Source organism: Seriola lalandi, unplaced genomic scaffold (assembly GCF_002814215.2).
Source record: "Seriola lalandi dorsalis isolate HSWRI2012SDOR001 ecotype SW California unplaced genomic scaffold, Sedor1 jcf7180002054939, whole genome shotgun sequence".
NCBI lineage: Eukaryota > Metazoa > Chordata > Actinopteri > Carangiformes > Carangidae > Seriola > Seriola lalandi.
This window is the reverse complement of record NW_019525659.1, coordinates 1,849,651-1,876,848: the sequence shown is the minus strand read 5'-3', so window position 1 is coordinate 1,876,848 and position 27,198 is coordinate 1,849,651. Positions and strand designations below refer to the sequence as shown.

At 39.1% G+C, this 27,198-nt stretch overlaps 2 protein-coding genes across 2 annotated transcripts in view; both read right to left on the bottom strand.

Moving 5' to 3' along the window:
- The window catches only part of scai (suppressor of cancer cell invasion), a 31,880-nt gene extending 15,292 nt beyond the window's left edge, over positions 1–16,588 (bottom strand). The window contains exons 1-9 of the mRNA XM_023397882.2: positions 16,356–16,588; positions 15,023–15,147; positions 9,223–9,318; positions 8,855–8,941; positions 7,359–7,457; positions 6,920–7,016; positions 3,906–4,004; positions 3,658–3,810; positions 589–690 (exon numbers count right to left, since the gene is read on the bottom strand). Of these exons, the coding sequence (XP_023253650.1) occupies positions 589–690; positions 3,658–3,810; positions 3,906–4,004; positions 6,920–7,016; positions 7,359–7,457; positions 8,855–8,941; positions 9,223–9,318; positions 15,023–15,129 (840 nt within the window). The 5' untranslated portion in view covers positions 15,130–15,147; positions 16,356–16,588. The remainder of the gene's footprint in view (positions 1–588; positions 691–3,657; positions 3,811–3,905; positions 4,005–6,919; positions 7,017–7,358; positions 7,458–8,854; positions 8,942–9,222; positions 9,319–15,022; positions 15,148–16,355) is intronic.
- Positions 16,589–18,569: 1,981 nt separating this feature from the next.
- On the bottom strand, positions 18,570–25,251 carry LOC111648107 (serine/threonine-protein phosphatase 6 catalytic subunit-like). The gene is made up of 7 exons (XM_023397867.2): positions 25,079–25,251; positions 23,930–24,025; positions 23,440–23,505; positions 22,255–22,396; positions 22,059–22,138; positions 19,712–19,921; positions 18,570–19,620 (listed from the first exon to the last, which is right to left on the bottom strand). Exons 1-7 carry the CDS (start codon positions 25,151–25,153, stop codon positions 19,372–19,374), a joined length of 918 nt encoding a protein of 305 aa, XP_023253635.1. The 5' UTR covers positions 25,154–25,251; the 3' UTR covers positions 18,570–19,371.
- Positions 25,252–27,198: the final 1,947 nt, after the last annotated feature.

The following is a 27,198-nucleotide window of genomic DNA, read 5'->3' as shown; positions in this document are numbered from 1 at the left end:
CATTCCACTGCACGTGGAGGTGCAAATACAAACAGGATTTCTGGAAATAAATAATTTACACATAATCCACAAAAAGATCCCTGTACTCCCAGAGATATGTATTCTTGGTCTTTTTTCCCAAAGCACTGTCCCTAAGAACTCATGAAAGTAGGTTGTTTAATCTCTGCCTATTTCAAGAGGAACGTCTTTCTTCTTTCTTTCTACAAATAAGTCACATTTTTTTAAATTTGACATTTACCAAATGAGACTGGTTCACAAAATGATAATACATTTACACATATATCACTGTGTTTATATGCGTACTTACACACCTGTGAATCAAAAGGAAAAAAAAGGGGGTAGATCAGTTAAACATGCAGGGGCTTGATGGTGCAGTGTGTATGTGAGAGTGAGAATTTTGAACTGGATTCTGTATGTAACAGGGAGCCAATGAAGGGAAGTGAGTATGGGAGTCATATGAGACCGTCTATTTGACCGAGTAAAAAAAAGAAAAAGAAAAGAAGGGTTGCTGGAGGAATGGTGTCAAAACCTGAAGTCACCTGAAACCACAGGTTGACCACAGTCTGACCTGATGGACGTCACACTCACCAGCGTTCCTTGTTTGGAAGTCTGTGTGGCCAGGTTCACAGGTTCCCGCTCCAGAGCTTGTAGCATGCGGAACATGTCGATGGTCAACTCACTGAACTTCACCTGAGACGAGAGGAAAACAACAGACATGAATGACCCTGGAGAGAATAGTGGTTTTACTGATGATACAAAGGTCAGCTGCATAGTTCACTCCAGATGTTTTAGTAGCACCTCCTGAACCAGGTCCACTTTGGTATTCTTATCATAAACCTTTCTAACTTTGTCATAAATCTCTAAATCAATGGCCACAAACTTCTACACAAGGCTTCCTGTTCAGCTCCATCTGTGGTCAAGCCTCAGACGTCACCCAAGAAGAAGAATTTCAGAGTGGAGCTTCAAGTCACAAATCAGTGTCAGTCATCGTATTAGAGGAAGAGAAAATATGAGTACAGCTGCCAACAACAGGTCATCGTGGAACCGAACCGTGACTGAAATAAAAGGGAATCATTTGATAAGAGGTTAGAACTGAACAGTTCAGAACTTTGAGGTCCTCTGTTTTGACAGGTGGGTCCTAGTTTAGTTCCATCTCATGCATGCTCATGAGGATGTGCAGCACATGCACATACATGCAGGAGACACAGCACACAGTCATGCTAATGGTTTCACACTCGTCCTCTGATCTACAGACTGAAAGTCAGACAAGCAGCAAAAAAGGCAGAGAAGAAGAAGACTGCTAGTGTTGATGTAAACAATGCAGGTTTCAAAATTCTCAAAGAAAGAGAAATGACTTAACAAATGTTTCATAAAGAAATTCATTCATTCATTCATTCAACACATCTGTCAGGTCTCAGGACACACAGTGTGTTTTGGTGAGCGACACTGAAGGTAAACACAAACACACAGAGCACCTTCAATGGGAAGCTGCCCATTGGCTGTGACAGTCATGAAGCCGGATGACGGAATACATTCAAACACGGGTGAAGTTACTCTGTCAGGTGTGATGAGGATGTTGCCCTGGACAACGAGAAGCATATGACCCTTGGGACGGGTGTTGGAGTATGAGAACTTTTCTAGAACCTACAGGACTGTACAAGTTGTCAAACCAAAATAATCAAATAATCAAATAATCAAATAATCAATCAATCAATCAATCAAGTGAACTGTCAGCCATGATGTATTATAATGTGGTGAACAGAATATTAATTTAGATTTTTATTATTTTCATTTCAGTTGATGTTGAAATATTAGAAAACTTTAAATCCCAAAAAATTAGTGAATGTGAAAACTTCTGTTAAATCACTTCCAATCCCTTGTGGAGCAACTTCAGAACAAGTGTGTTCATCTGAGGGGGTCATCAGGTTGTTTCAGGCCCACCGACTCTACACGAGGCTCCACGGTTTGTGGAGCAGAACCTGGTTCATGGTTCTGTCTTCCAGTATGAATCTCGTGACACGAGATTGCGGATGATAGTTTCACGGTTTCGATCTCGGTTTCAGGATTGTTACACGCCCAGTGGGTAACACAGCTTTTTACACTGTTCGTGTAAGCTAACGTCACAAGTATTCCTCAGTCAGGCTGGTCAACAGCTGTGTTGATATGTTTGTAGTCTGAGTCACCAGGTGTAGACTGTGGGTATAGACTTGCCACTGGCTGCATATTTCACACTGCAGTCTCCTCCCCTTCTGCTATCTGTATGTTTTTCCAAATATCCATCGCTAATGGGAAATGAAGACAACCTCCGAGCTGCCACTCATTTATGAGGACTAGGTTTAGCTGCTTCTCAAATCTCTACATGTACAGCGGGGTCCACAAGTCTGAGTCCACTTTCCCAGTCACTTGTTAGAGGTTGGCCAAACCCTAACGCGCGATGGCCGACGTCACTGACCTGCTGCAGAGAAGCAGATGTGTGTGTTCAGACCGGCTGCGTCTCTGCCGTGTCGCTGCTGCTGCAGCTCTCTCTCTCTCTACACAGAGTTTGCAGGTTACTGGAATGTTGGATTTCTTTTCATTATTAATTAATTTCTGATTTGCATTTGACAGCAATCGTCACTAAAATGTCTCTGTCTCCACATGCAGCTGCTACAATGGTTAGAAATTTATATTTTTCATGTCTGTGCCACATTCAGATTCAGCCAAGACATAGATAACTAGATTGGAAGGAGTCAGTTTTATGTGATGTTGCTGATATGATGTCAATATGACCTCAACAGGTCTTTTCTCCGTCTGTTTCTGCTGCTTCCGCAGCCGCCACGCATTCCAGTGTGTTCCTGGCCTAACGATCGTAAATCTAGACAGCCACATGAATACGTCTCCGAAAAGCATCAGGCTTAGTTTTGGTGGTAAATGTAGCTATATGGGCAAGTTGTCATTGAAGAAACTCCTGTATAGATTAGCTATTCATAAACCTTTGTTTAATTATCAATGGCATGTCTTATATTTAGCTAATATATCTGATTTCACTACAGCTGCAGGATGAAAACCTTGTGAATGCAGCTCAGAAAAGCCTCGACTCCGTCTCACAGGACTCTGAGCCTGATGTTGATCTGTTTTCTGACACAGACGTCGTCAGTCGGAGTTGATTTGCCACAACTCTTTACTCTGGCAGCAACATGGGCAGTGACGATGTACCGATCTGCTCTTCTTCATACAAGCTTCTGTGATATCAGTTTAATAACATACCGCTAGCAACTCTGTGCTTTTAATGATTCCAGTGAGCTCCTGCAGCTTAAGTACAAGCAGGTTTCACCTCTATGGCACCGATGATCAAATTATGTTGGTCTTTTTTTTTTTTACCAGTTAAACTCGTATCATATAGTCAACATACGTCTTTCACTGTTTTTTGTGGCATCTTCTTTTGTGGGGAATCAGTCATTTTAATGACAGGGATTGTCTCCCTACGTACAAATGTTCCTTCCTGGCTGTATTTTGGCCAGGGCACCGTCGCTGCGTCCTGGGCTCAGCACCGCCCAAGACCACTGATTGGTTTCAAGAAATACAAACAAATAGCAGAAAGATAATGGAGGCGGATAACGGTGAGACTAATGTGTATGAGTCATTAGGAACTGTGAATTAGAATTAGTGGGTTAAAACCTGGTTGTTACAGTTGCCGATGATTAGTGCATCTGCAAGGACGAGCTGCCCAACCACCATGCCTTGTTCCAGTGGAGGAACGCTTCCTTCCTGCAGCCGGTTGCTGATGACGACCACAGAGTTGTTGTCATTCAGGACGACCACTGGATCTGCCTGTGTCACACAAACAAAGGAGAGTAAAACCAGTGAGCCAGAGTCGGTCCAAACATTTGTATCAGCGCTGAACACTGTTACGTGTGGCTGCTTACCTCCACAAAGGCCGCCACTTCCTGTAGGACCAGGTTCCACTCCAGCTGATCCTCTGTGTTGAATCTCTGTGTGTAATCTTCGATTTCCTCAGATAACTCCTGCAGACAGGGGGAAGGAGATGTGGTGAGGTATATTTACAAATACAGTCACTACTGCAAAAGTTTGGCTTTTACTAGATTTAGAAATATATAAATAAATATAATGAGGGCGGATATCTGCCCCCAGTATTCTGAATGAAGAGTGGAAGCTGTGTTCAGAGTTTAGGTTTTGTTTGTAAATGCAGAGCATTAGTTTCAGTGTCTCACTCAGGGACACCACAACCCCACCAACTCTCACAATCATTTGTTGAATCTACTTCAGTCGTCACCAGATCAGGTACCTGCAGGTGATCATATGTGTTGGGTTTTTAATAATTTAGATCCAGGTAAGAATGAACTCCATTGTAGGGGAGCAGTGGGTTAAATAAACATGTGTACAAAAAAAAATTTAAATAAAAAGGCACAGTTTTTAAGCCTAATTAACCAACGTGATTTTTTAATTGTGAATGTCTGTGACAAACCTGCCGCCACTATATCACCATCATTCCTAAAGTAAATGAGTGAATGCATCAGATCTGAAAGCAGTGGGGAGTCACTTTAGATACATGGACACATGATTACCACAAAATCAGTTTTCTATTGTATGTGTGTGTGTGTGTGTGTAGGAGTTGACTGAGCGAGTGTGTCGCACAGCTGAACATTTCAAAAAACAGCAGATTACCTGCAATTAAACCTGGATGAGTCGTAGAGTGAATGAATGTGTAATTCTAAATAATGTTACAGGTACAGGTCACAGGCTCAGATCAGGTCTGGGCTCATTTAGAGTTAATGGTCAGTAACAGGTCGGTTCTGGTACCAAACTTTATGGGTGTGGGGCGGGTGCAGATTAGCAAAACTGGACCCATGCAGGACTCATGGCGGTTCATGAGGAGGAGGTGCGGACAGTGGGGGAGGAGCTTCTAGAAGATGCTCAGGTCTTCTACCTGGGCCAGGATCTTTATTTTCAAGTTGTTCCAAGGGCATATTTGTCTCAGAGAACCCTGTCGATGACGCTTTGCAGCTACATGAACTACCAAAGGACTGGATTTATATAGTGCGTTTATAGTCTTACATTCACCCATTCACACACATATTCAAACAACTTCTCTAACACACTCACTCACACCAATGATACGTCAACAATGTGGGGGTTGGGGTTCAGTAAATGTTAAATCACCAGTCAGTAATACCCCGCCTCACCTAAAATCACCTGTCATCCTACTAACCACACCCAGGAAGTTATATAACCCCACCCTTCTGTCTGCCAAGCCCTTTCCCTCCAAACCACTGAGAACAAAGAGAACAGAGAACCACTGTGAGTTAAAGAATGGACTTTTCAAACCTTAGGTTATTTTACTTGGTTAATATTATATCAGTTATTTGGTTAGCCTTTTATTGTTGCATGGCCTTTGATTAAAAGTCTATTTCTATTGTGTTTCATTAGATTCCTGTATTTAATACCCTGAGAGTGAAGAGAGAGATGGTGGAAGCATAAATGAAGTAAGTGGAAGGAATGTCAGCTTGATTTACTTTAGTTCATTACATTTTAAGTTGGTATGTAATTGTATTCATTAGCTTTATGTATTACTTTATGTATGGAAAAAAATCATCCAAAAAATTTAAAAAATAGCTTTCGACCTAAGCGTCTTTAATAGTGACAAATGAAATAGTTGGAACAGCTTCTGGGACCTGTGATTAAAGTTTCACTCCACATCAGATGTTCAGTGAGCCAACGCCACCAGCTTCATTGTAGTTTTTTCAGTGAGTTGCCCCTAGGCCTGGAGGAGCTGGGGATCAAACCACAGACTTTCTGATTAGTGGTCAACCTTTCCATGGAAGACTTAAACCACAGTGCAGACTTTAGCCAAAGTGCCCTTCAGGTCCAACCCCAACATCCCCTTCTGCACCTCAGCGGCATCTCAGCGCTGACTGACCATCACCATTTACAGTTACCAGTCAGTTTTATCAAGCTACAGTAGTAGGCTATAATCTGGTACCGGTTGTTGGCCTGGCCATATGTCACTCAGAAAAGAGTCAGCCAATCAGGAGAGAGAAGCTGACAGAGATGTAAAACTACATTGAGATGGTTTTTGGTTCTTTAAACCACAAATATATTTTCTTATGGAACAACACTTCAAATAAAACACAGAAGAAGAGGAAAATATGGAGCTTGGTGAGAGCTGATAACATTATTGACAAAGACAGAATCTTACTGAAGGTAAAATGCTGCTTATTAACGGCAGTAAAACTGGTCAAGCTGCTGAACGAACATTTGGCCGGTAGAAGAAAATGAATCAGATCAGGTCATCAAAACAGAATTAAACATTAATTAATTCATTTTTCCATTTGTCCATCTTTCAATGAATAGTTCTGCATCTTAGTATTTGTTGGAAAAGTGCCATATTTTTTGTCTTTTGTTTTTCCCACAAAACCAAGGTACATACTAAACCATGAGGCCTGTCACCATTACACCCTAACAATGTCTGCATCTCCGTCACCTCCAGTCCCCAAGGTTTGGTGGAATCGTCTGAACCTACATGTAAATCGCTCTTCAATGAATGGCAGAGAGGAAGCAGCTTGTCTGCGGCTGCTCATGACCCCTCCCACCATGCAAGGACCTACTTTCTTCAGTCACACAGGGCAGCCTGCCCTGTGGGCTTGACCCCTGAATACTAAAAGTACTAGGCTGCCGCAGAGAGGGCGCATCCTCCACCAGGTCTCCATGAGACTGTGAGTAAAGTGTTTGAAGACTCTGCTGAGGTGCAGGCAAATCTTTCCCATGGTCTAATTAAATTCCTCCTACTTTTACATGGGGTGTGGTGGTGGTCTATCAGATTAGTTTAGTGTACAAGTGTGTCCATATACCTCAGTGAGACACTGAAATGAATGCTATGAAGGGTTGTTCATGCTGTAGTCAGAAAATATTGCTTCTATACCTTCACCAAAACTTTGACTAGGTCCATCTTGTTGAGCAGTAAACAGACGACTATGTAGCGAGCATAATACCGAAGCTTCTTCACTACTAATTCTGGCCTGATAAAAGACAAGAGAAGATAGTAAGAACAAATCCACACTAAAGAACGGGCACATTTCAAGCCATGTACATTGAGGCTACTGATTACACCTTATGGTTCACTCTGTCTGTGGTTGTGAAATTTAAAATAATAAGTCTTATATTCTATATTTTTCATGTTGAGACGCAAACCACTAGTGAATGTATCCTACTAACAAGTATTGTGTGCATATCCAAAGTGTGATATATCTTATTCCTCTGTGTTATACAGCCCCATCATCCAAAAACTATTAACATGCATCAATCCCACAAACTGCAGCTCACAAATATTTAAGAAAAAAAAAAAAGTTAGAGGAACTCACCTGTCCTCTTTGTTGACCTGAAAATAGTAGGATCGCTGGCGGATGGCTGAGTAGAATGAAAAGGCCTCATTCAGGTAACTTGTTTCTGAGGTACGAAGGCTGTGAAAGAGAAAATGTGTTATTGTCTCTGGAGCTGAGAACATTTTCAAATAAAGAAAATTTGAAATAATTTGATTCGTTTCAGAAAATCTATAAATTGGTTACATACAGTATTAATTCACAAACCTGACACATTGAAATAAGTGAAATAGCTGTAGCCTGCTTAATTCTAGTTTCTCTAGTTTCAAAGTTTCTTGATCCAAATACTGAAGGTCCTGGTTATAATGGTTGAGTCTAAAAACTTTAACTATTGATGTGATATGAATGAAAGTTTTACTGGGAGAATGCAGAGAAGACTCCTCTCTCTGTTAGAGGTGTTGGAACCCTCGGATCATGCAGTGGTGTTGAGAGAGTGGAGGTTCTTCCCTTACAAAACATGTCTGACCTAGCACAGAGCAGACAGCGGCTACAGAGAGCGCACAACACAAACCTGACAACAGACAAGTTTGCTTTTGAGGTGCCATCAAGTCACTCAACGTTAATTAGTATCAACTGCCACAGCCGCCATTTTTAATTTTAACTGGTAATAGTGACGGTCAGTGACAGCTCAAAATGAAGCTGCTACCATAACGTTTCATACATTGCTGTTTGCTACCAATAACATTTTGCTAGCCTCAGACTGTGCCCAAATAATTTTTCCACATTCACTCAAATTTTCATTATTAGCTACAGTAGAATGCTGCACACAGGAATCAATTGTCTGCATGCATGTGTATGAGATAGAGACAAATACATGCGATACAATACGATATGTTACAATACAATACGTTATAACATGTTATGATACAATACAATATGTTACAATACAATATGTTATGATTTGTGACAATATGTTACTATGCATTATAATATGATATGTGATGTTACGATACGATATGTTACTATGCATTACAATATGATGTTATGATACGATATACAATATACTTTATTGTCCCCTCTAGGAAATTTTTCTACACCCTGTGTTGCTGCATTTAACAAATATCATTCTACGATCACATACATTAGATGTATCTGAAACTCAAAACTCAAAATGGGAACAAGTATAATCAATTAGCTGTGCAGTAATTCTGGCCCCTAAGCCCTGTGATGAAATCTTAAATAAACTCTCCTAACTTTAAGATAACCATTAATCTGTCCTAACCTTCATTTTCATCCATATGGCTGCTGTTTTATTGCTCCTACACAAGCAGTAAAATGTCAACAGGCAGAACTTATCCATATAGAGGCTCATGGCAGACCCTAACGTTGTCTTCTGGTTTGATGAAAAAACAATCATTAGTAGATACAGGCGATCTTTCTATAGTTTCCAACACTTCTAACTCATCTGTCTAGAAGTCAAGTGGCTGTTGTTGTTTTAGTTCCATTTTTTAGTGTAGTTAAGACATAGTTTGACTTACTAGTAGTGGTAGTAAAGCTGTCCAATTTTGGATGCAACTTCCCCAATCTGCCATCTCTTCAATCCATACCGACTGTCCAGAACCTGCCTGTCAGTAAACACACACAATACAATACTGAGCACTAAACAATGATAGAAATCAGCCTGAGTGAGACAAAACATCAGATACACAACTCTGTGGCAGTGATTACCTACTATAAATACATATGTCTCTGTGTTAATGAGCTGAGAAACGTAACAGGTTGCTGATCGTAATGACACGTTGGTTCAGCTGGTTCACATAAAACACAAAACTGGATTTAAACGGCAAAACCAGAAATCGACCAAACTCCAGTAATGGCATAGTGTGGGATAAGAGATGGAAATAACCTGTGCTGCTGCTGAAACTTCCACAGTTTAGTGTAGACATCAAAAGTCCGTCCAAAGTAGGATTGCCACTGCTTGTGTCCATACTGAGGAAGGTCTCTGAAGAACAAAGGAGGAGAGAAAGGAGAAGTCACATTCACAACATCTTTGAGTGCAAACAATCAGAGCAATAAAGAGACAGTTAAATACTCACACAGTTTAATACAGCTATTTGTTTGTGGTGCTTTAGTTCCTCAGGATCTGAAACATCTCTGACACTTTATACATGAGCTCAGTGAATGAGGGGACATGGTGGGGGGATCTGCTGTTGTTAGTGTTCAGTTGAATCATTGGTGCTTATTGGACTGATAAACAACATTTTTGTGTCTGTCTGTTCTATGATTTAAAAATAACATAAAGAACCGTGCATGTTTTCATATACAACAGATTTGATGCACACTTGTGCTGAATACTGATATAAAGATAGATTTTTGGACCGGTAGTTAACAAAGTGGATGCTGTAGCTACGGTGCCACAACATCAGTTAACGTCGATTTATTTTACATTTTTGTCATACCGCATTCAAAAAACAAAGCCACATCTACACTAACTGTATTTTTCATATTATGGTTTCAAATATCTAAATTCCCATAAAAAAAAAACCTTGTAAAACATACAGTTATGCAGGTGAGACTGGTGATGACAGCTGACAGTTGCTGACTGTCATAGTAACACAACACAAACTCCAGTACAGGAGGTTTCCTGGTACACAGCGGTCAGGATTTGCAATTGTTAGAGGAAAATCTGGAAAGATTGATCACTGTTTAGAAACGTTGATACATCTCAGTCCTGAAAACCCCAACCCCGATCCTGCTGAAAGGTCAGACTAAAACATAACTGGTTTATGGCTTTTTCTGGAGATACATATCCCACAGTGAAATGTCAAACATAGTGATGATACCTAAAGAGCTCATACTTAGCGGTTTGCATAGTTCATTTTTAATCATTGTTTATTTTAAGTTCAACATTTAGCGACATAAAAGAGCCGACATCTGTTCCGAGTCAAACTGGTTTCTTTGTGTTAAAACAAATATGTTGTTGTTTCCACAACAACTACACAAGGTCTAAAATGTATTTAGTCATGAAAACCACAAGATCTCCATGTGAGAATTTAATCTCAACAGGATTATGTTCAGACTCCAACTGACAAATGTTTTGAATAATTGAACTATTTTAATCAATTAAAAAATTAATTAAGATTAATCGATAAAGTATAAATAAATACCCATCACAGAACCCAGAATGATGCTTCAAACATCTTGTTCTGTCTGAACAAACTATGAATAGATTATCAAAACTGTTGAATAATTTTCTGTCAATCACCTGATCCAATCCACAAACCACAATAAATACTAAAAATTATCAATATAAAAAAAATAAATCAACACATACATAAATAAATACAGCTATGAAATAAATAAATTAGGTTATAAATATAGAAATAATTGTAAATATAAATATATTTGAGTAAATAAATAGATATAGAAAGGAATAAAAAAATTAATAGCTTCTTATTTCAATAATGACCTTTTTATTTATTTCCGGAGACTTTTATTTCCAAATGCCACATTTATTTCCCAGCTCTTTTTACTTCCATGTGTTATATACAAATGAGGGGGTGTGGTTACTGAATTTACTCTTCATGTTATTTAGCAATTTATTTTTTTATTTGTATAGCTATTTATTTATTTATTTATTACCTAATTTATTTATTTCAGGATTTATTTCATTTCATAGCTGTATTTATATATTTATGTATCTATTTATTTATCTAATATTGATTTAAATGGCTGAGGTGATTTGGGGCATTTTAAGATCCGCGATAGAATCAAACCAATTTGGTCGGTCCATAAAGTATACAGGTTTGATACCCTGTCCTAATAAAAAAGTCCTACCTTCCTATGTTCTACTTCCTTACATCAATTCATACCAGACATGTACTTCTGAAGACCTCTGGCCCAATAGCCTCCTTATGTAACTAAATCATTTATTGATGAAGAGATGGTTTCCATGTCACATGACCACTACAGGAGAAGATGAAACAGCAAGCTGGATGTTTTCATTGAAGGTTGACACTACAGTGTTTGGCTCTGACAACTGGGTTCAAATGGAAGTCCAGTGTTCAAAGTAAAAAAGGAGATAAGTATGAAAAATATTCAATAAATGTGGTCTTTTATATTTTCAGTCATTTCACAAGGCTGTGAACTGTGAGCCCTTTAAAAATGGACCCTTTGGGCTGATGATCAAGTGAGTGATTCAAACATGACGAGAACATAGCGTCAGCTGTGACTAATACAGCACAAACTCTGTGTGTCACTCAGCTCAGATCATAACAAGCAGAATGCACCAGAATCAAGGTGACATGGTGAAAACACACAGGGAGCAGTGAGATCTAATCTCTCCAACCAATAAACCGTTCTCTCATCCATCCATCAGTCCAGTTCAAGGGCCTGGCCTTTTCCTTTCTTACTTCTGTCCTGCTTGGCTCTCCACCACATGACAGGTTCACAAACTCAGCAGGAAAACTCCTGCTACTCCAGATGGTCAGTCTGTCCGTTCACACTCCACAGTCTCTCTGAGCTTATTGTGATAGTCACTGTAACAGTATCACAACAAAAACATCAAGAGTCAGTCTGAGGACCTGATCCTGGCCTGACTTTAAAAAATAAAAACCTGCTGTAAGAGGAGCATCCAGGTCACCTTCTTAGAAACCAGGGTGCATAAGAACATTGATACAGTTTGAAGTGTGGTGTCTGTTATTTATTCCATAGGCACCAGACAAGGTTAAACCATCCCTTCTGTGCTCCACAGAGGGACATTCTTTAGTTGCATTTTCATTTGTTTTCTGTGCTAGAACCATTGTCAACAGTAACCACTCACTCCAAATGAAGAAAAACAACATTATCAAAACTCAAGTTTACTACTGAACACACAACACACAAAAACAATGAGCCCCTCTCCATTCTCTAAAGTCGCAGAGTATTTGCATAGCAGTATCTATCATTCTTTCTAAATGAAGCTTAAATTCAGTGCATGTATATATATATATAAATATATATATAAATATATATAAAAGATTTTTGGGGGCATTTTTTACCTTTATCCGATAGCCAGTGAGAGAAAAACTGGAAAGTCAGGGAGAGAGAGCGGATGACATGCAGCAAAGGGCTGCTAGTTGTACTCAAACCCGGGGTGCTGCGGTTGGGACTAAGCCTTAATAGTGAACCAATTCATAATACAAGCAAATTGAGACAGAAGAAGGAAAACTTTTGCCATTATATCATAGATTGATCAATAATGATAAACACTAAAGAGAGGGAGCTTAAATCCTTTGGAGTCTTCTAGTAAACAGACAAAAGTTAATTTTACATTCAGCACTGTTTAGAAGAATGAATTATGTGCGTCTTTGACATCTAACAAATACGCAGGGTACATTTCGTTCCTCATAAAATGTTTGCAAAGCTGATTTTGTGAGATTTTAAATCCATATCTATGACCTACAAGTCTTCTTCTCTGCCTTTGTCAGAGCTCTGCTGCACATCTTGGCATGTTACCACCCCCTGATGGGAAGTGGAATAGTGTGCTATCATTGGTGGGATTGTTGATAGCGTCATCCGTGCACATGTGCATGTGACTCCTCATGCACTGGGATAAACAGGGGGGACCCACGCAGAAAAATAGCTCCATTATATCACTAGAAGTCAAAAACTCTCAAGGAAACGTTTGATAGTGAAATATCACAAATGATACATCATACATCCACAGATTCAAACAATGGACATTATTCAAGACTCAAGGTGGTGACAGTGGATATGACTCCACCAAGAGAATAGCATGAATGATGGAAATATTATTGTATCCATGTTACTGTCGAAAATACCAAGCCAATAAGATTTGAGATGGCAGTGTATAACTGTGACAGTGGAACACCAATCAGTCTACAACCAATAACAGTTATCCTATATATGGTTGTAATTAGGTCAGTGACACTCATCTGATAATTGTTTCAATTACATAATCACTAGAAAAAAGCTTTTCATTTCCACAGCAGGAAAGTAGTCAGAGCAGCCATAAATAGTCAGAGGACTCAGTTCATGTTCACCATGTAGACATGGTGCTCCTGTTACATAAATGCTGCTAATTGTTATTAACAGTTTTGCCTATAAGTCAATAAAGAAGGGAGATTAAATTCTGTTGGATGGATTTTTTTTTTTTTTCAATCATCAAATTTTCATGATATTTTATTGGGGAAAATGTCAGAACTGGTGCTTTATCTGATCACAAAAAATACACGTAAAAGGTTTATGCTAGCAGTCCACTGATAATGGTTTTTAAAGGCCAATATAATAACAATAGTTTGGAGAAGGACAAAGCTGACAGCTGATTAACTGGCTGATACATACTTACTGTGCCAAACTTAAATTAAAGATATTTTAACAAAAAAAAAATACAAGGAGTTAAGATGAGAGCTATCAGTCATCAAAAAGAACAAATGACATGTACTATATATTAAAAATCCAGGGTTACTTTCCACCTCTGGAGACAGCTGTTGGAGATGCTGTTTATTCTAGACTGGAAATTAGACAGCCGTTAATGCTTACGTTAGCTATGTAGCAAAAGCAAAACACACAAATAATGACTATGCCTTAAGTGTATTTTACAATTTGTCAGTTGTCATATTATGGGTTTAATAGACGGACCTCCGAATGGCTCCTGAATTATATCACCAGTAAAAAATAACTTAATGTATGGATTTCTAACAGGTCACAAATTACTAGTGGTGTCCCACAAGGTTCCATTCTTGGACCACTTTTGTTCCTCATACACATTAATGACTTGGTAACTGCATCTTCATCTATGCTCCATTACTTTTTGCTGATGATGGCACCATAATGAAGAAGGTGATTGGAATGATATATGGGAAATCCAGGCTAAGACCTATATCAGTGTCAGACCCTTTACTGTACAGGTATAATGTCAACCCCTTCTTGATGCCTGATAATGTCAATAATAATGATAAAAAATAAAGTTGGAAAAAACACAAATATTTTAACACTTCAACTCAAGGCAAACCAGTAGAGCTCACAGTTTAATCTGAATGAACATACCAAATATAAATTAATTCATCCATTAGCCATACCGCTTATCCTTTTTGGACAGGTCGCATGTCTATCACAGGACTGACATATAGAGACAAACAACCATTCACACTCACATTCACGCCACACCCAGAGGAAACCCACCAACACAGAAAGGCTCCAGCCAGCCTGCAGCTTCCAACCCAGAGCCTTCTTACTGTGAGATGACAATGCTAAACACTGCACCACCACTCCTTAATAGGGATGAACTGTATAATGACACTGACAAAGAAACTGTATTTAATGTGGATTAGTCACATCATGGCCGATACCTGAGCTGCTTAAAGAGCTCAGGGCCAGCACCCAAACCGATTCGGCACATGAGATCGATGAATCACCAGTGGTTACATTTTTGTGTTTTTTTTACACAACACACTCAATTTCCAGCTTAACCTCCGCAACGTTCCATAAAAGGAACACCACTTCCTGTATTAGCGCTGGAAGCACATCATGAATTGGCTGAACTACCCAAATATGAACATACCTTCTAAAGATACTGGACTGGATTCTTTACATATAATTTCTGTGTACTGCATGTATTTCCAACAGGAAGTCCCTGGAAGTATCTGCATGATTACAACATACACTCCAGCAGACAGGAGACAACAGAGTAAGTAGAAACTGACCTTAGCCCATTGAAGAGTTGTTTGGACTTGTCCAGGAGATAGCAGAAGTCTGTGACAGTCTTCCTTTCACCTAATGGAATATCATCCTCAGTCTCAGCTCCAGTCATGACACTGACTTTTCACACCTGAAAACAAACAAATGGAATGAGAAACAATATAATAAAAATACTGCTTAGTTAACACTTTATATCAATGTGAGTTTATAATTAAACTAACAAGAAAATACATGTGAACAAGGAAAAAGAACTAACATGGTGCGATCCACCGAACACACAGAGCTGCTGCAGATGTCTTACAGGTGCCCTACTTAAATATGAATAGAAATAAGAAACTATGGAGGAAATGCGTCACATGGTCACCTTTTTTAGGTTGACCTGGGCTGTCCCAGATTTCATTCTCATAGTGGCTCCAACCTCCAGTTTGCTGAGACGAATGTGCAATCAGGTCAAGACAGCGAGCACACAGCACAGTCAGGTCACAGTGTTCAGCTGGAGCCTGATTACAATCATTTGAAAACTTTATTCTGCCATTGAAATTACTGATTTACAGCATCACAGCCACTGTGTGTGTGTGTGTGTGTGTGTGTGTGTGTGTGTGTGTGTGTGTGTGTGTGTGTGTGTGTGTGTGTGGATGGAGGGAAACTGTCAGTGATGCCAGAGACAGACTGCAGGATAACCTCAGCTGTACCATCTCAGCTTAATCCTGGTATCATGAGGGTGGTAAACACCTTCCTGGCTGATGTACAGTACATCTCAGTAACAAACACTTGTATTGATCTGATCCGACAGAATATTCTGATATTCTGTTGAATATTTGTCTTCAGACAGCCGACAGCTCTCATTCATTCAGTTTCTGAAAGGCCTCTAACGTGACAATGAAAAGACGTGTCCGGACGCATTGATTAGAGAATAAAACCTTTAACATTAACGAGCCACAAGATAAAACAAATACATGAAGAAGATGTGAAGAACACCTCTATAGACACATAAACCCAGGAGGACTCCGTCACGGGTAGCTGCCGATTATTGGTGTTCTGTTTGACACCAATTACCAATATTATAACACAGCTGTAATGTAACCTAATGCTTATCGGTTGACATTAATCTACCTAACTAGCCACTAATGAGACAAGCTTAAATGGGCCGTAAGCTGTAACATAGCTATAGCTGTGTGTTAACGTTAACATGGTCAAAGTGAAGTCAGGACACCGCTGCATTCACGTCTCCACATCTGGGGAATAATGTCCGGATAACAAAGATAACCAGCAGTAAGCTAACATGAGTCAGGTAATACAGACCCGGCTGCAGCGGCTCTAACCCGCATCCCCTCTTACCTCTCCGGCTAACGTCGATGAACGGGAGCGCCACGGAGACGCCGCTGCTCACTGATCAGCACTGACGACTCGAAGAGCTGTGTCGGTGAGGCGCGACTTTCTTGGCATCTCAGAGTGTGTCTGTGACGGGACTATGGTGCCGGAGCCTCGGTGATACTCTGTGAAGGCTTGTTGTTCAGTGACAGGCGGGGAGGCGGGAGGAGGCAGGGTGAGGACAGCCGCTGGCTCCGCTCCAGTACAACTGGCTAGCTACTTCCGGGTCAACATTTTCAAAATAAAAGCTTTCCCACTGAGGCTTTCATAAATACAGTACGTAACCATAGTACGTAACGGGGGTCAGTCCTGTTCATCGTCACAAATTCATGAATGTACCTTTTGTAAACATGATTTAGAAACAATTCCTCACCTATTTTTATTTATTTATTTATCCCAGAAGTTTTGGATACATCTCGAGTCTCACTTTTCGAAGCTGCTAACTCTCTCTACTCCTTAAACCTTAAAGATATTATTTGTTACTATGCTAATCCAAATGATGGCGCTCTTGAATGTCCACTTAACTTCATAATTCTAAATACAATTTTTTCCATCCACTCTAAATTTGCCAAATCTACTCCTAAATTTTCACCTTTTCTCCCAGACCTGAAATTCTCTTATTAAACAACAGAAACAGCAATACGCTTTGGAAAATTATGGAAACTTTTCCCCTATTACCTTCAACTGAAGAAGTAAATATTTGTGTATTTATGTACTCCTGTTTTGTTTTTTTCCCTTTTAAAGGAATTTAACTTTTTACATTTTCATTCCTTTGGTGTTCACCTGTTGTACTTATGTCATATAAGTTCTGAGTTATGTGCTGTTGTATTACCTGAATTACTGTACATTTCCTTTGATTAATAAAAAAAATAAAATAGTCATCATCATCATCACCTTCATCATCATCATCAGCATCAATAATAACGATATAAATTAAATAAATACATTCATTATTATTAATAATAATAATAATAATAATAACTATACCAAAGGTTGCCAAAAAACTACTTTTAGCCACTATGCCCATAAAAATAAAATAAAAAAGAACAAACTCTTCTAGTGCTGTTTTATAAGTAGCCTAGCACTAACTGTTTATTCCATCATGCACAAAACCTACTTTTGTATGTGCATGGTATTAAACCTGTGTGTTGGTGTTTTTGTCAGTTTGAGCTGCATTGTGTGTATGAAATGTACTATATAAATAAAGTTCATTCATTAATTAATTTATTCATTCATTAATTCATTCATAAATTCTAAGCAGAAAGATTTCCCCTGTCCTTCAAACGAAGTGGGGGAATTTGCAGCATGTAGTCCTTTATTACTGTTATCCTCTTAGTTATTTTAATATTGGTCATTTCCCTTTGTTCTGTTCTGTTCTGTTCATAAAAGCAAGAGATAGTATTTAACTTGCTAAAGGTTTATATAAGACATTTAAGTCACTTATTTTGATGTTTTTTCTTAGTGGGTGCTGGTTCATCCAGTTCCTGCTGCCTGTGTTGGATTTACAGTTTATCTTGCACACCCATCACTGTAAGACGCTCTTTAAATGCCAGTGAAACATTTCACTGGTTCATATTCATTTATAAATGCATGTTTTAATTACCCAATTTAAAAGCAGTTTTTACAGTCACATAACTCAATGTATTTATGAAGACAGTGACCAGCTCTGTCTCTCTGTATCTTCAGTCTGCACAGATGTGTTTTTAAGCTTTCTGTTTTGAGGCTCCTTTTGAATGGATTAATTTAACATTACACCTTAAATCCATGACATCTTTTGGATTATTAAAAACAGCCTTTGTTATTTTAAAAATCAAGTTGCTCCTCTAATGCTAATCTTATAATCATTTATTTTCATGACAATTATGTCTTTTTTTTTTTATCTGTGTTGTTAAATGTTTTTGTCTGTGTTGTTAAATGTAAAAAGATCATGAGTCTTAGCCTCTCAATAACACACTTGTTCAATTAGTCAAAGATATTGTTGCTTAATAAAATGTTGATATTACTTTAATTAAGAATTGAATAAATCTGTCTTGCTGGTAATAAAAGAACTGAACTTGTCTCTGAGTCATTACCTCCGCTGAGGTGCCCATGAGCAAGTGGAGCTGCTCAGTGTCAAACAGGTCAGGCTGTGGTTGTGTGAAAAACCCACCCAACTCAAGAGTCAAGGGACTGTTCACAAGATTTAATGAATAATGTTTTATTCAAATTACAAAAATGAGGAACATCAAAGAGAAGTTCTCTGCTACAAATGCAACTACGGAGCTGAGCTCTTCAAGAAAATGCACCTGCACTGTAAAGTTTATTTCCAATTTTAAATGATGGTTTCTATAAAAGCCACTGTTGCATCAACAATTCATCAGACTACAGACACAGTGACGAGATGATGTTGAGACAGACACTTGTGGATGTTTGCCATAAAATTTACACAGCATCTGCAATAAGACAGGACCCTTTAAAAACAATAAATTAAAAAGACAATTACATTTAAAAAATGAAACCAGCATTTAAGGCGGGATGCTGTGGGATGGGCTCAGTGGCTGTTTATATAGTGTGCGTCTGAGGACGACTTAACAACAACAGTCTACGTCCTAATTCAAGAACTGATCACAAAGAGGAGAAGACAAGCATGAGATCAAGCTGCTATAGTCATATTTTAAGAAATATATTTATTTCAACATGTATTATTGGCACCACTTAATTTAAATGTTTTATTTGCTTCAGTGGGATACACAACATCAAAACATTTTCTTATCATGTAAATCTAAAATATGTAAATCTAAAATATCAAGAAATGTAAAAGTAGAATTTTGTCGTTGGGGTGGAGGAGGAGTTTTTCCTCTGACAGAACAAAGTGGGCGTGGGACAGACTGTAGCCTGATGCTGGACACCTGAACAGGATGTTTCTTAAAATCTGTTGCATATAAGTACGTCTGAGAGTTGAGCTCTCTCAGGTGGAGAGGAGAGAGAGAATGGAGGGGACTCATTAGAGGAAGTAGGGTGTGGTCGTTCGGGGAGGTATAACGCGCTCGGAGTCGGGCACGGCACGGAACAGCTTGGGCTCTCGTCTGTTCACGTCCTTGAAGACCATGATGGACGCGATGTTCCCGCAGCGGTAGCAGTAGTTGGGCGCCGACCACACGGTCACCAGCTTCTCATCGAACATGAACTTGTAGCCTTCGTGGACCAGCTGATGTGCGCGGCAGATGAGCTTCAGGTTGTTGATGTGAACAAACTAAAACATCAGAGATATGAGAATTACTTTCATATGTTCGAGTGTGATGGCTGATGGCTGTTTTCCATATGTTATTTTCCAGACGTTTTACCTCATTAGTGACTTTGGAGCCAAACAGCCAGCCGGCGCCTCGTGGACTGATGGCCCAGGTGTCCACATCCTCTGGGTCCGACCACACAAGATCACAGAAGGCCCCCTTGTGGGGAATCTCCTGGTTGCGTTCAATGGTGCGGATCTGGTCCAAAGTCTTGATGTCAGGTGAAAGACCACCATGAACACACAGGACCTGCTCATCTATCAACTGACATCAGAGATGAGAAGATGACTTTAGAAAAGCAGAGAATATCATAGTAAATCTGACACTTTCTCACCTCCACGCCCCAGGCCAATCATTGTCGCACTGTAGGTTTCAGATGGACAAAGCCTGACAGGGTGTGGGGGTCGGAGGTTTCAGACGCTGTTTGAAGATCTGACGAGCACCTCAGCTGAAGTTAACTGAAGCCTTACATTTGTCTTCTTCCACTTGTCACCTGATCTTAACTTACGATCCTGCCTTTTACTGAACTCATCATCGAGCAGCTTCTTCAGTTGATCCCAGAAATGACTGAAGTGGTTTAACGACTACGACGTGGTAAACACTGTCCTGAAGTGAGTGTGTACTGTGTGTACTGCATACTGTACATTACTGAAGGAGATCAGTGACTGCAGCAAAGGCTCGCCCTGCAAATAACAACTGGTCAAATTACCTACGACTAAGAATAAAGCCATGTTATCAGCTGGCTAACTATCAGGTATTGTATAATCACTTTAAATCTAGTTCTAGTTCATACCTGTACAAGTTCTGCTACTATCATCGTTACCATGATAGACTGTTGTGTTGATGAGGCTTTAATGTAGCTGAACACAGAACATCCTAGCTGCTGAACTGAGGTTTCACCAACACTCTTATTTTGAAAATAAGCTTAAAACGTTACCGTTTAATTTAGCTTTTCATTCGTTTTACATTAACTGGTTGTGTGCACGTGCATATGGGTGTTTGTTAGTACAGGTGTTCATGTATGCACGCTGTCTGCCTTTATTTATGCTCTACCCCTTTTCTCTACTGGTCCGTCACTTTGAGCTGCTTTTGTAAGATATTGAACTACACAAATCAACTTTAACTCTTTTCTTTTATCTCAAAACACATAAAAGCTACAGAATTATTTCAGCCATGCAGCTCTGATCACACTGCTACTGTCTGAAAAGAACAAGCTTGACTCTATAGCAGTCACAACTCTTCTTCCAAAGCAGTACATCAGTCTCAGATTAACACAATTTGTTTCATTCCACTGATTTTGCAGGTTTTACCCAAAAAACTACCATCTGCATACATGTCTGTTAGTGACAGACAAATATATACGTTACATTATTTGGTAATATTTTGCACAATTGTTTACGTTCTCACAAGGTCCCAGCGTCCACATCTACAACCCATGGTAATTCTGATTTTGCTCATAAAATTTACTTTTGCTCTATTTTCCAGGGCGGAGTTATACATTTGTGTAGTTCTGTGTTGGAGTAAATAGGACAGATCTCCCACCTACAAGTACTTCTGATAGGACAAAGGCTGGTGCTCTGTGCTCTCTGTGTCACTGTGCTTCCCTCCTCTGTAAAGTCTGACTCAAACACTCTACAACACTCGTTCAGTGGAAAATCATCCTGTCTGATCTCCTCAGCCTCATATTCTGTGTTCTGACATTCTCTTGTGAAAGCATCACTACTCTGCAGTTATTTCCGGTCGAATTACTTTGTGTTTACAAAATAGTATGCAGGTCTTCCAACCTGTCTGAGCTCCACATAAAGGAACAGTACGTTTATGTGTTGTCAGGTAGCTAAAACTGTCAAGCAAATAATCTTTATAGACCATTGAATATAACTGTCAAATTAAGTTTTAATGACATTCATGTCTAATAATTATCTGTGCTCCCTGTTGAATTTCCAAACAATGAAAACAATAGGAAGTGGCAGCAGAAAGATGAACCTCTGTCGTTAGACCTTCACTTCAGCGTGTGAACGCACCAACAGGTACAGATCACTCCACCATTAAAAGGTGATTAAAACAATCAAAATCAAGTCGGTTTAATGAAAACCCGTGTGTTTCATTATGGTGCATTATCTCTGCTGAGTTTACTCTGTGAGTTGATTCACTAAAATGAAAGGAAACCAGTAGGTGTAGGTTTGGAAAATGAAGCGCCACCTGCATGAACTGGGGAATGGTTGTCAGTAATCTAAAATGTAAACACAGAGGGTTTAATGGGATAATACATCCGGTCATTTAAGAATCATTGCTATTGACACATAAATGATCAAAGATTCAGGGTAAGTTAAAAGTGTTAAAAACAATACAAAAGTCAAATGTGATCATGTGACCAATGTGATAGAAGCATGAATGAACTTACAGCTGCCACAGTCAGCATATCAAACACTTTTGTGCAATACCTCCAGGCATTTGCATTTCCATATTTTGTTTGGCACTCATCTGAAAATAAGCAGAATACACACATGACAACGGGGTTGAATGAGTTTGTGAAACAGAAAACATCTTGATACATCAACAGTAACAGTAATATAATCATAAAAGAATTTGTTACTCACCATAAAAGCCGTACACTTGGGTTATTTGTCTACTCTCATGGTTTCCACGTAGAAGTGTGATACGATCCGGCCACTTTGCTTTTAAAGCCAGCAGGTGTGTAAATGTCTCCAGGCTATAATATCCTCTATCTACAAAATCTCCCTGGAGGAAGGAGAAGAAGACAACAGACCATCAGACATCACAAAACATTAAAGAGCCTCCTGTAACTGTTCAAAACACAACTGTCCAATGGACACAGTGAATCTTCATATATGAACAATAACTGCAAGTAAAGGTGCTAAAATATACAAGATCTGATGCAGTGTGCCTGCGTTGAGAGTCAGACAAGGAATCACAGATTAACTCATGATACAATGCTACTGTAACAGAGTTTGTATAGTATGTGATGCCACTTGTGATTCCATGTGTCTGTGTAGATTTATTGACTCTCTTAGAGGTAGTGGGTAAAGGCCAGTGGCAGCTTTGAGAAGCTGCCAATGCATGAGAGAGGTGCACAGCACTGTGTACAAATAATATGTATTAATGTCTGTATGTACACTATGAACATGTGTACACTGTGATTCATGGAAATGTTCATGAGAAGAATTATGAGTGAGTCACTGTGGGTCAAATAGTGGCATATCACACTCTCTGAACTAACTAGTTAGCCTCTGTGCTAAAGTAACTAGCTGTTGTAGTGTAAAGTGTGTGAGCTGCCTGTAGTGAGCCAACTGTGTGACTGACCAGTACATATTCTATAAAAAAAGAAAAAGAAAAAAAAGACAGAGGTTGCTTGAATCAGCCCATTACAGTGCAGCTGAGTGCGGTGACACTATTATGATGTTTCAAGATTAGGGCTAATGTCACACTGTTGCTATTTTCAGTTTCTGCAATTTGCCATATATAAAATGTACTCATAATACACACACACACACACACACACACACACACACACACACACACACACACACACACACACACACATCCCAATATATGTGTAAAGGAGGAAAATACAAGCCTGAAGTGGCATTTTTCAAAAGGTAAGACATGATTTATTTTTTATCTCACTGCATTATAAGGACTGTTCTTTTCTAAAAATTTGTTGATTGACTGATTAAAAGCCATGACTAACAGTCTTTGCAGTTCTCAAGTGTATTTAATTCTGTTGTTGTTTATTCTGTAACAAAGAAAACTTATTCACTCACCATGAAAATGTAATTTGTGTCTGGAACTTGTCCTCCAGTTCTGAAGAGCTCGCAAAGATCATAAAACTACACAGGAACATTAAAGAGGACTCAATCAGTCTTTTAAAAAAAATTAGTCAATGGTTGTTCTAAAGTGTCACAGTAACAAAGTAATAAAAATTCAACAAAGTCATTTTACATTTGACATGGACTGTTATCCATTTTTATTAGCATAACAAATTATTAAGTATTGAAGCTGACAGTAGGAGTGGGGTGACTTATTTATTCATAAATAATTATGCTATGAAATTTATAGATACCATAACTAATCTCTGTCCCTTATATTCATGTTGTCCATTTATACATGCAAATACACACAAACAGCCACTATTTTAATATGTATACAGTTTTCAACAATAAGATGGATGGATCTAAGGAAAGGAGCTAAGGTAAAAATCTGGTTAATTTATCATTCTCTGTGTTGTTAGAAGAAGAAATAAGTTCGGCCTACCTGACCATGAATATCTCCACAAACAGTAACTGGAGTCGAGACTGGCTGAACATTTGATTCTTCCAGCAGCAAATCACAAACATAATCACATAATCTCTGAAAAAGTGAAGTATGACAATGGTTAGTCAGACACCCTGTTATAACAGAGCATCATAACAGCACGATTCTGCCAGTTTACTGGTCAACTGTATTACTCTGATTAATATGAGAGAGGAAGTGGAGAAAAACAAATCAAAGAGTTTCAATCGGTTTAAAAAAACAAACACAAACAATCTAGATGACAGTGAGATATACTCTAGATTAAAAATACTTTGTGCTTTTGTGGAGTAACAGAAAAAGGCTCAGGAAAGATGATCAGACCATCTTGGCAAAATGCTACCGAGATTTTATATATATATATATATATATATATATATATATATGTGTGTGTGTTACAAGAATATCATATTACAGTTCTTAATAGGGGCTAAGTTAGCAAGCACTCACAAGCGGGTTAGGGGCTAGTTAGGGTAAAGCTAATGCAAACCTGTTTACACTAACCCAGTGCTTTACTTCCTTACAAAGAAAATTAGAGGAATAGGAAGCCATTAAACTGAGCTGCAGTTCATATTGGTTCTTTACTGCGCATTAAAGCATTAGAAAAAATCAATACATCATTGCTGACTATTAGAGGAGATGTTAGCCGACATGATGAGCTTGGAAAGGAGGATGAATTACAGATTTAGAGTCTGGTTTCAACACTAAACACTACTGTATTATCATTGATGGTAATAATGCTGTAAGTAGCTGCAGTGAGTAAGGGCATAGCTCCTGATGCAGACTGCTGATGACAGGCTTCTGCTCGTTCCGCCGTGGTTCCCACCATTACAAACCTCTAACTGTTAGCTTGTAGCATTAGGTTAAGCATTACAGCTTTCTCTTTGACTTCCCTGTCCACCCTGACATTTTCATTCTAGTTAGTTCGGTCGCTATTATCGGCGACGCCGCAAAAATGTGCTTAAAATCAGTAACCCGTTGCTACCTCCGAGTAATAACTAGCAGATAAGTTACTAGCCACGCTAGTTGAACAAACTTCGTATAGTCACGCCGTTAGGTTCAATCGATATTAATGCACATTGGCCTAGGTTAAATCCAGCGGCTTAAACTCACCTTTAGATCATTTTCCGGTAGGTATTTGCAGTGTCTTGCTATTTCAACGTACTTATCAAGGTCTAAAGGCGCCATTATCGAAACGCTAAAACCGGAGGATTGGTAAAACTGTTAGCCAGCTAGCAACTTCCCTTTCTTCTTCCTCCTCACCGCTCCTTCGTTGTCATCTTTGATCACTGGCGTCAAGTTTCCTAAACAAAGTCAACCACATCCTGTACAGACCTTCAAAATAAAGACTTTTACCGAGGAGTCAGTCTTCTAGTAATAAAGAACGCCCAAAACAAATCACGTAAGCTTTACAAAAACAATATTCCATGTATATACCGACAAGGGCTCAATTTAGAAAAATGTTCTGAATATGTCAGTGGCTGTTTGTAGACCTTTATTTCGAAATAAACATTAAAGGAGCATTATCTCCAGCCAACTTGACGCTCTCTTCACTGCCGTTTGGTGTACAGAGAACACGCGACAGCGCCCCCTGCTGCTATAATGGCAACTGTTTCTTCTACAATATCCAATAAATCGTAAACATGCCCATGGAACTGTATGTGTATTTGTTTGTTTGTATATTACATTTGTTATTTTATTGTTTTCTTTAATCTTGTCACGTCCTTTTGTTTTACTGTTTCTACAATTAACGTCTGCTCCGGCTATTTATTGCGCATAAATGTGGCACTTTCAGAAATGCGAAATCACACAGCTGAAGCAACAGAACAGAAATAACGTCAGAGAGTAGAGAAACAGAGCCACCAAGCGGTGTAAACTGACAAGTGTCTATAGGAGATACATTTCAGAATCTTAGCCTATCTCTGTGTCAAAGACAAACAAACAAACAAACAAACAAACAATTGCTTTGGTAAAGGGAAGGATCCTTCTTGTTTAAATTAAAAATATATGTAGTTTTGTATCACTAATAAAACATTTCCTGGTTCTGGCAGTATACAAGGTCAGTCATAGAGAGATATTAGGGTAGAGATAGCTCTGGCATTTTTGCAGGCTGGCAACTGGCTTATATATGGGCCAATTCTGGCAAAGCCAGCCTCTGTAGTTGGGCCAGTTCGTATGGGCCAGTGCTGACAGTTTTGTTGGGGTGATTTTAGCCCAGTGATGACAGTGTGAATTAGGTTTTGGCAACCAGACTTAGCCCAGTATACATGTAGGTTAGATCTATTATTTCTGCTGGGGTGACTGCAGCCCTATACTGGCACTGCCGGTTCACAATCAGCCGCCGGACCCAGACCGGTACTTGGGCCGATTCAAGACAGGTTTGAATGAGTCAGGCTTGGGGTGAGTTATTTCTTCTGGCCTGCCGGATTTGGGCCTTTATAGAGCCAAACCATTTTGGCTACCTGGGAAACCCAGCTGGACAGAGCTCATGACCAAATTCATCATCTCCTCCAAGTATTATGTTCCCATCGTTTATGTATGGCTACAGCCTACAATCTAATAGTAACACAACAGCTCAGAGGCCTCCACTGGGTCAGATACCTGCGAGGCTACGTGTAACAGGTAGAACATACTCACAAAATGAGTCTAATAAGCCGCCAAGATTTTTTTTATTGGGAATAACACAACCTCTTAACCCTCGATTCATCATCATTTCAGAGCTGACTGATTTTAGATATGTGAACACATGATTACCGCATCTTTGCGTCACTTTGTAGTAGATCAATAACAAATGGGAGCTGCCTCAGCCAAACTCTGTGGGTGAGGATTTACAAAATTGGACCCGTGCGACTCTGACCAGACTTAAGTATCATAATGTGTTGGACAGATTGTACATGCGTAACTGTTTAACTGGTAATTTAATAATGTGTTAGGATAAACACATAGTTTCAGTAGTTCTATCTGCTTTCTGACAGATATAACTACTATATAATAAATTATTATTATTGAAAAAAAAATTATAATTATAAGAAGGTAACCAGTTTGCCAATAAACATTAACAGTCGCACATAAGGAACCTGCACAGCGTTGCCCTCCAGATGGTGCTGCTCTAATTTTACTAACCCTACAAATATAAAGCTATTCACAGAGACATCATGCAGACATGATGAAGACGGATGAGCAACAGGTTTTTAAACTTGTTTTACATATAAGCGGAACAGGAGACACAAGCT

What these genes read in the sequence shown, in the direction of transcription:
- LOC111648107 (XM_023397867.2), bottom strand. Translation starts at nt 25,153, where the DNA reads ATGGCGCCTTTAGACCTTGATAAGTACGTTGAAATAGCAAGACACTGC. An exon ending in GTGGAGATATTCATGGTCAG is followed by an intron (nt 23,506 to 23,929) that starts GTAGGCCGAACT and finishes GTTCCTGTGTAG; the next exon opens with TTTTATGATCTTTGCGAGCT. An exon ending in ATATGCTGACTGTGGCAGCT is followed by an intron (nt 19,922 to 22,058) that starts GTAAGTTCATTC and finishes CTCTGATGTCAG; the next exon opens with TTGATAGATGAGCAGGTCCT.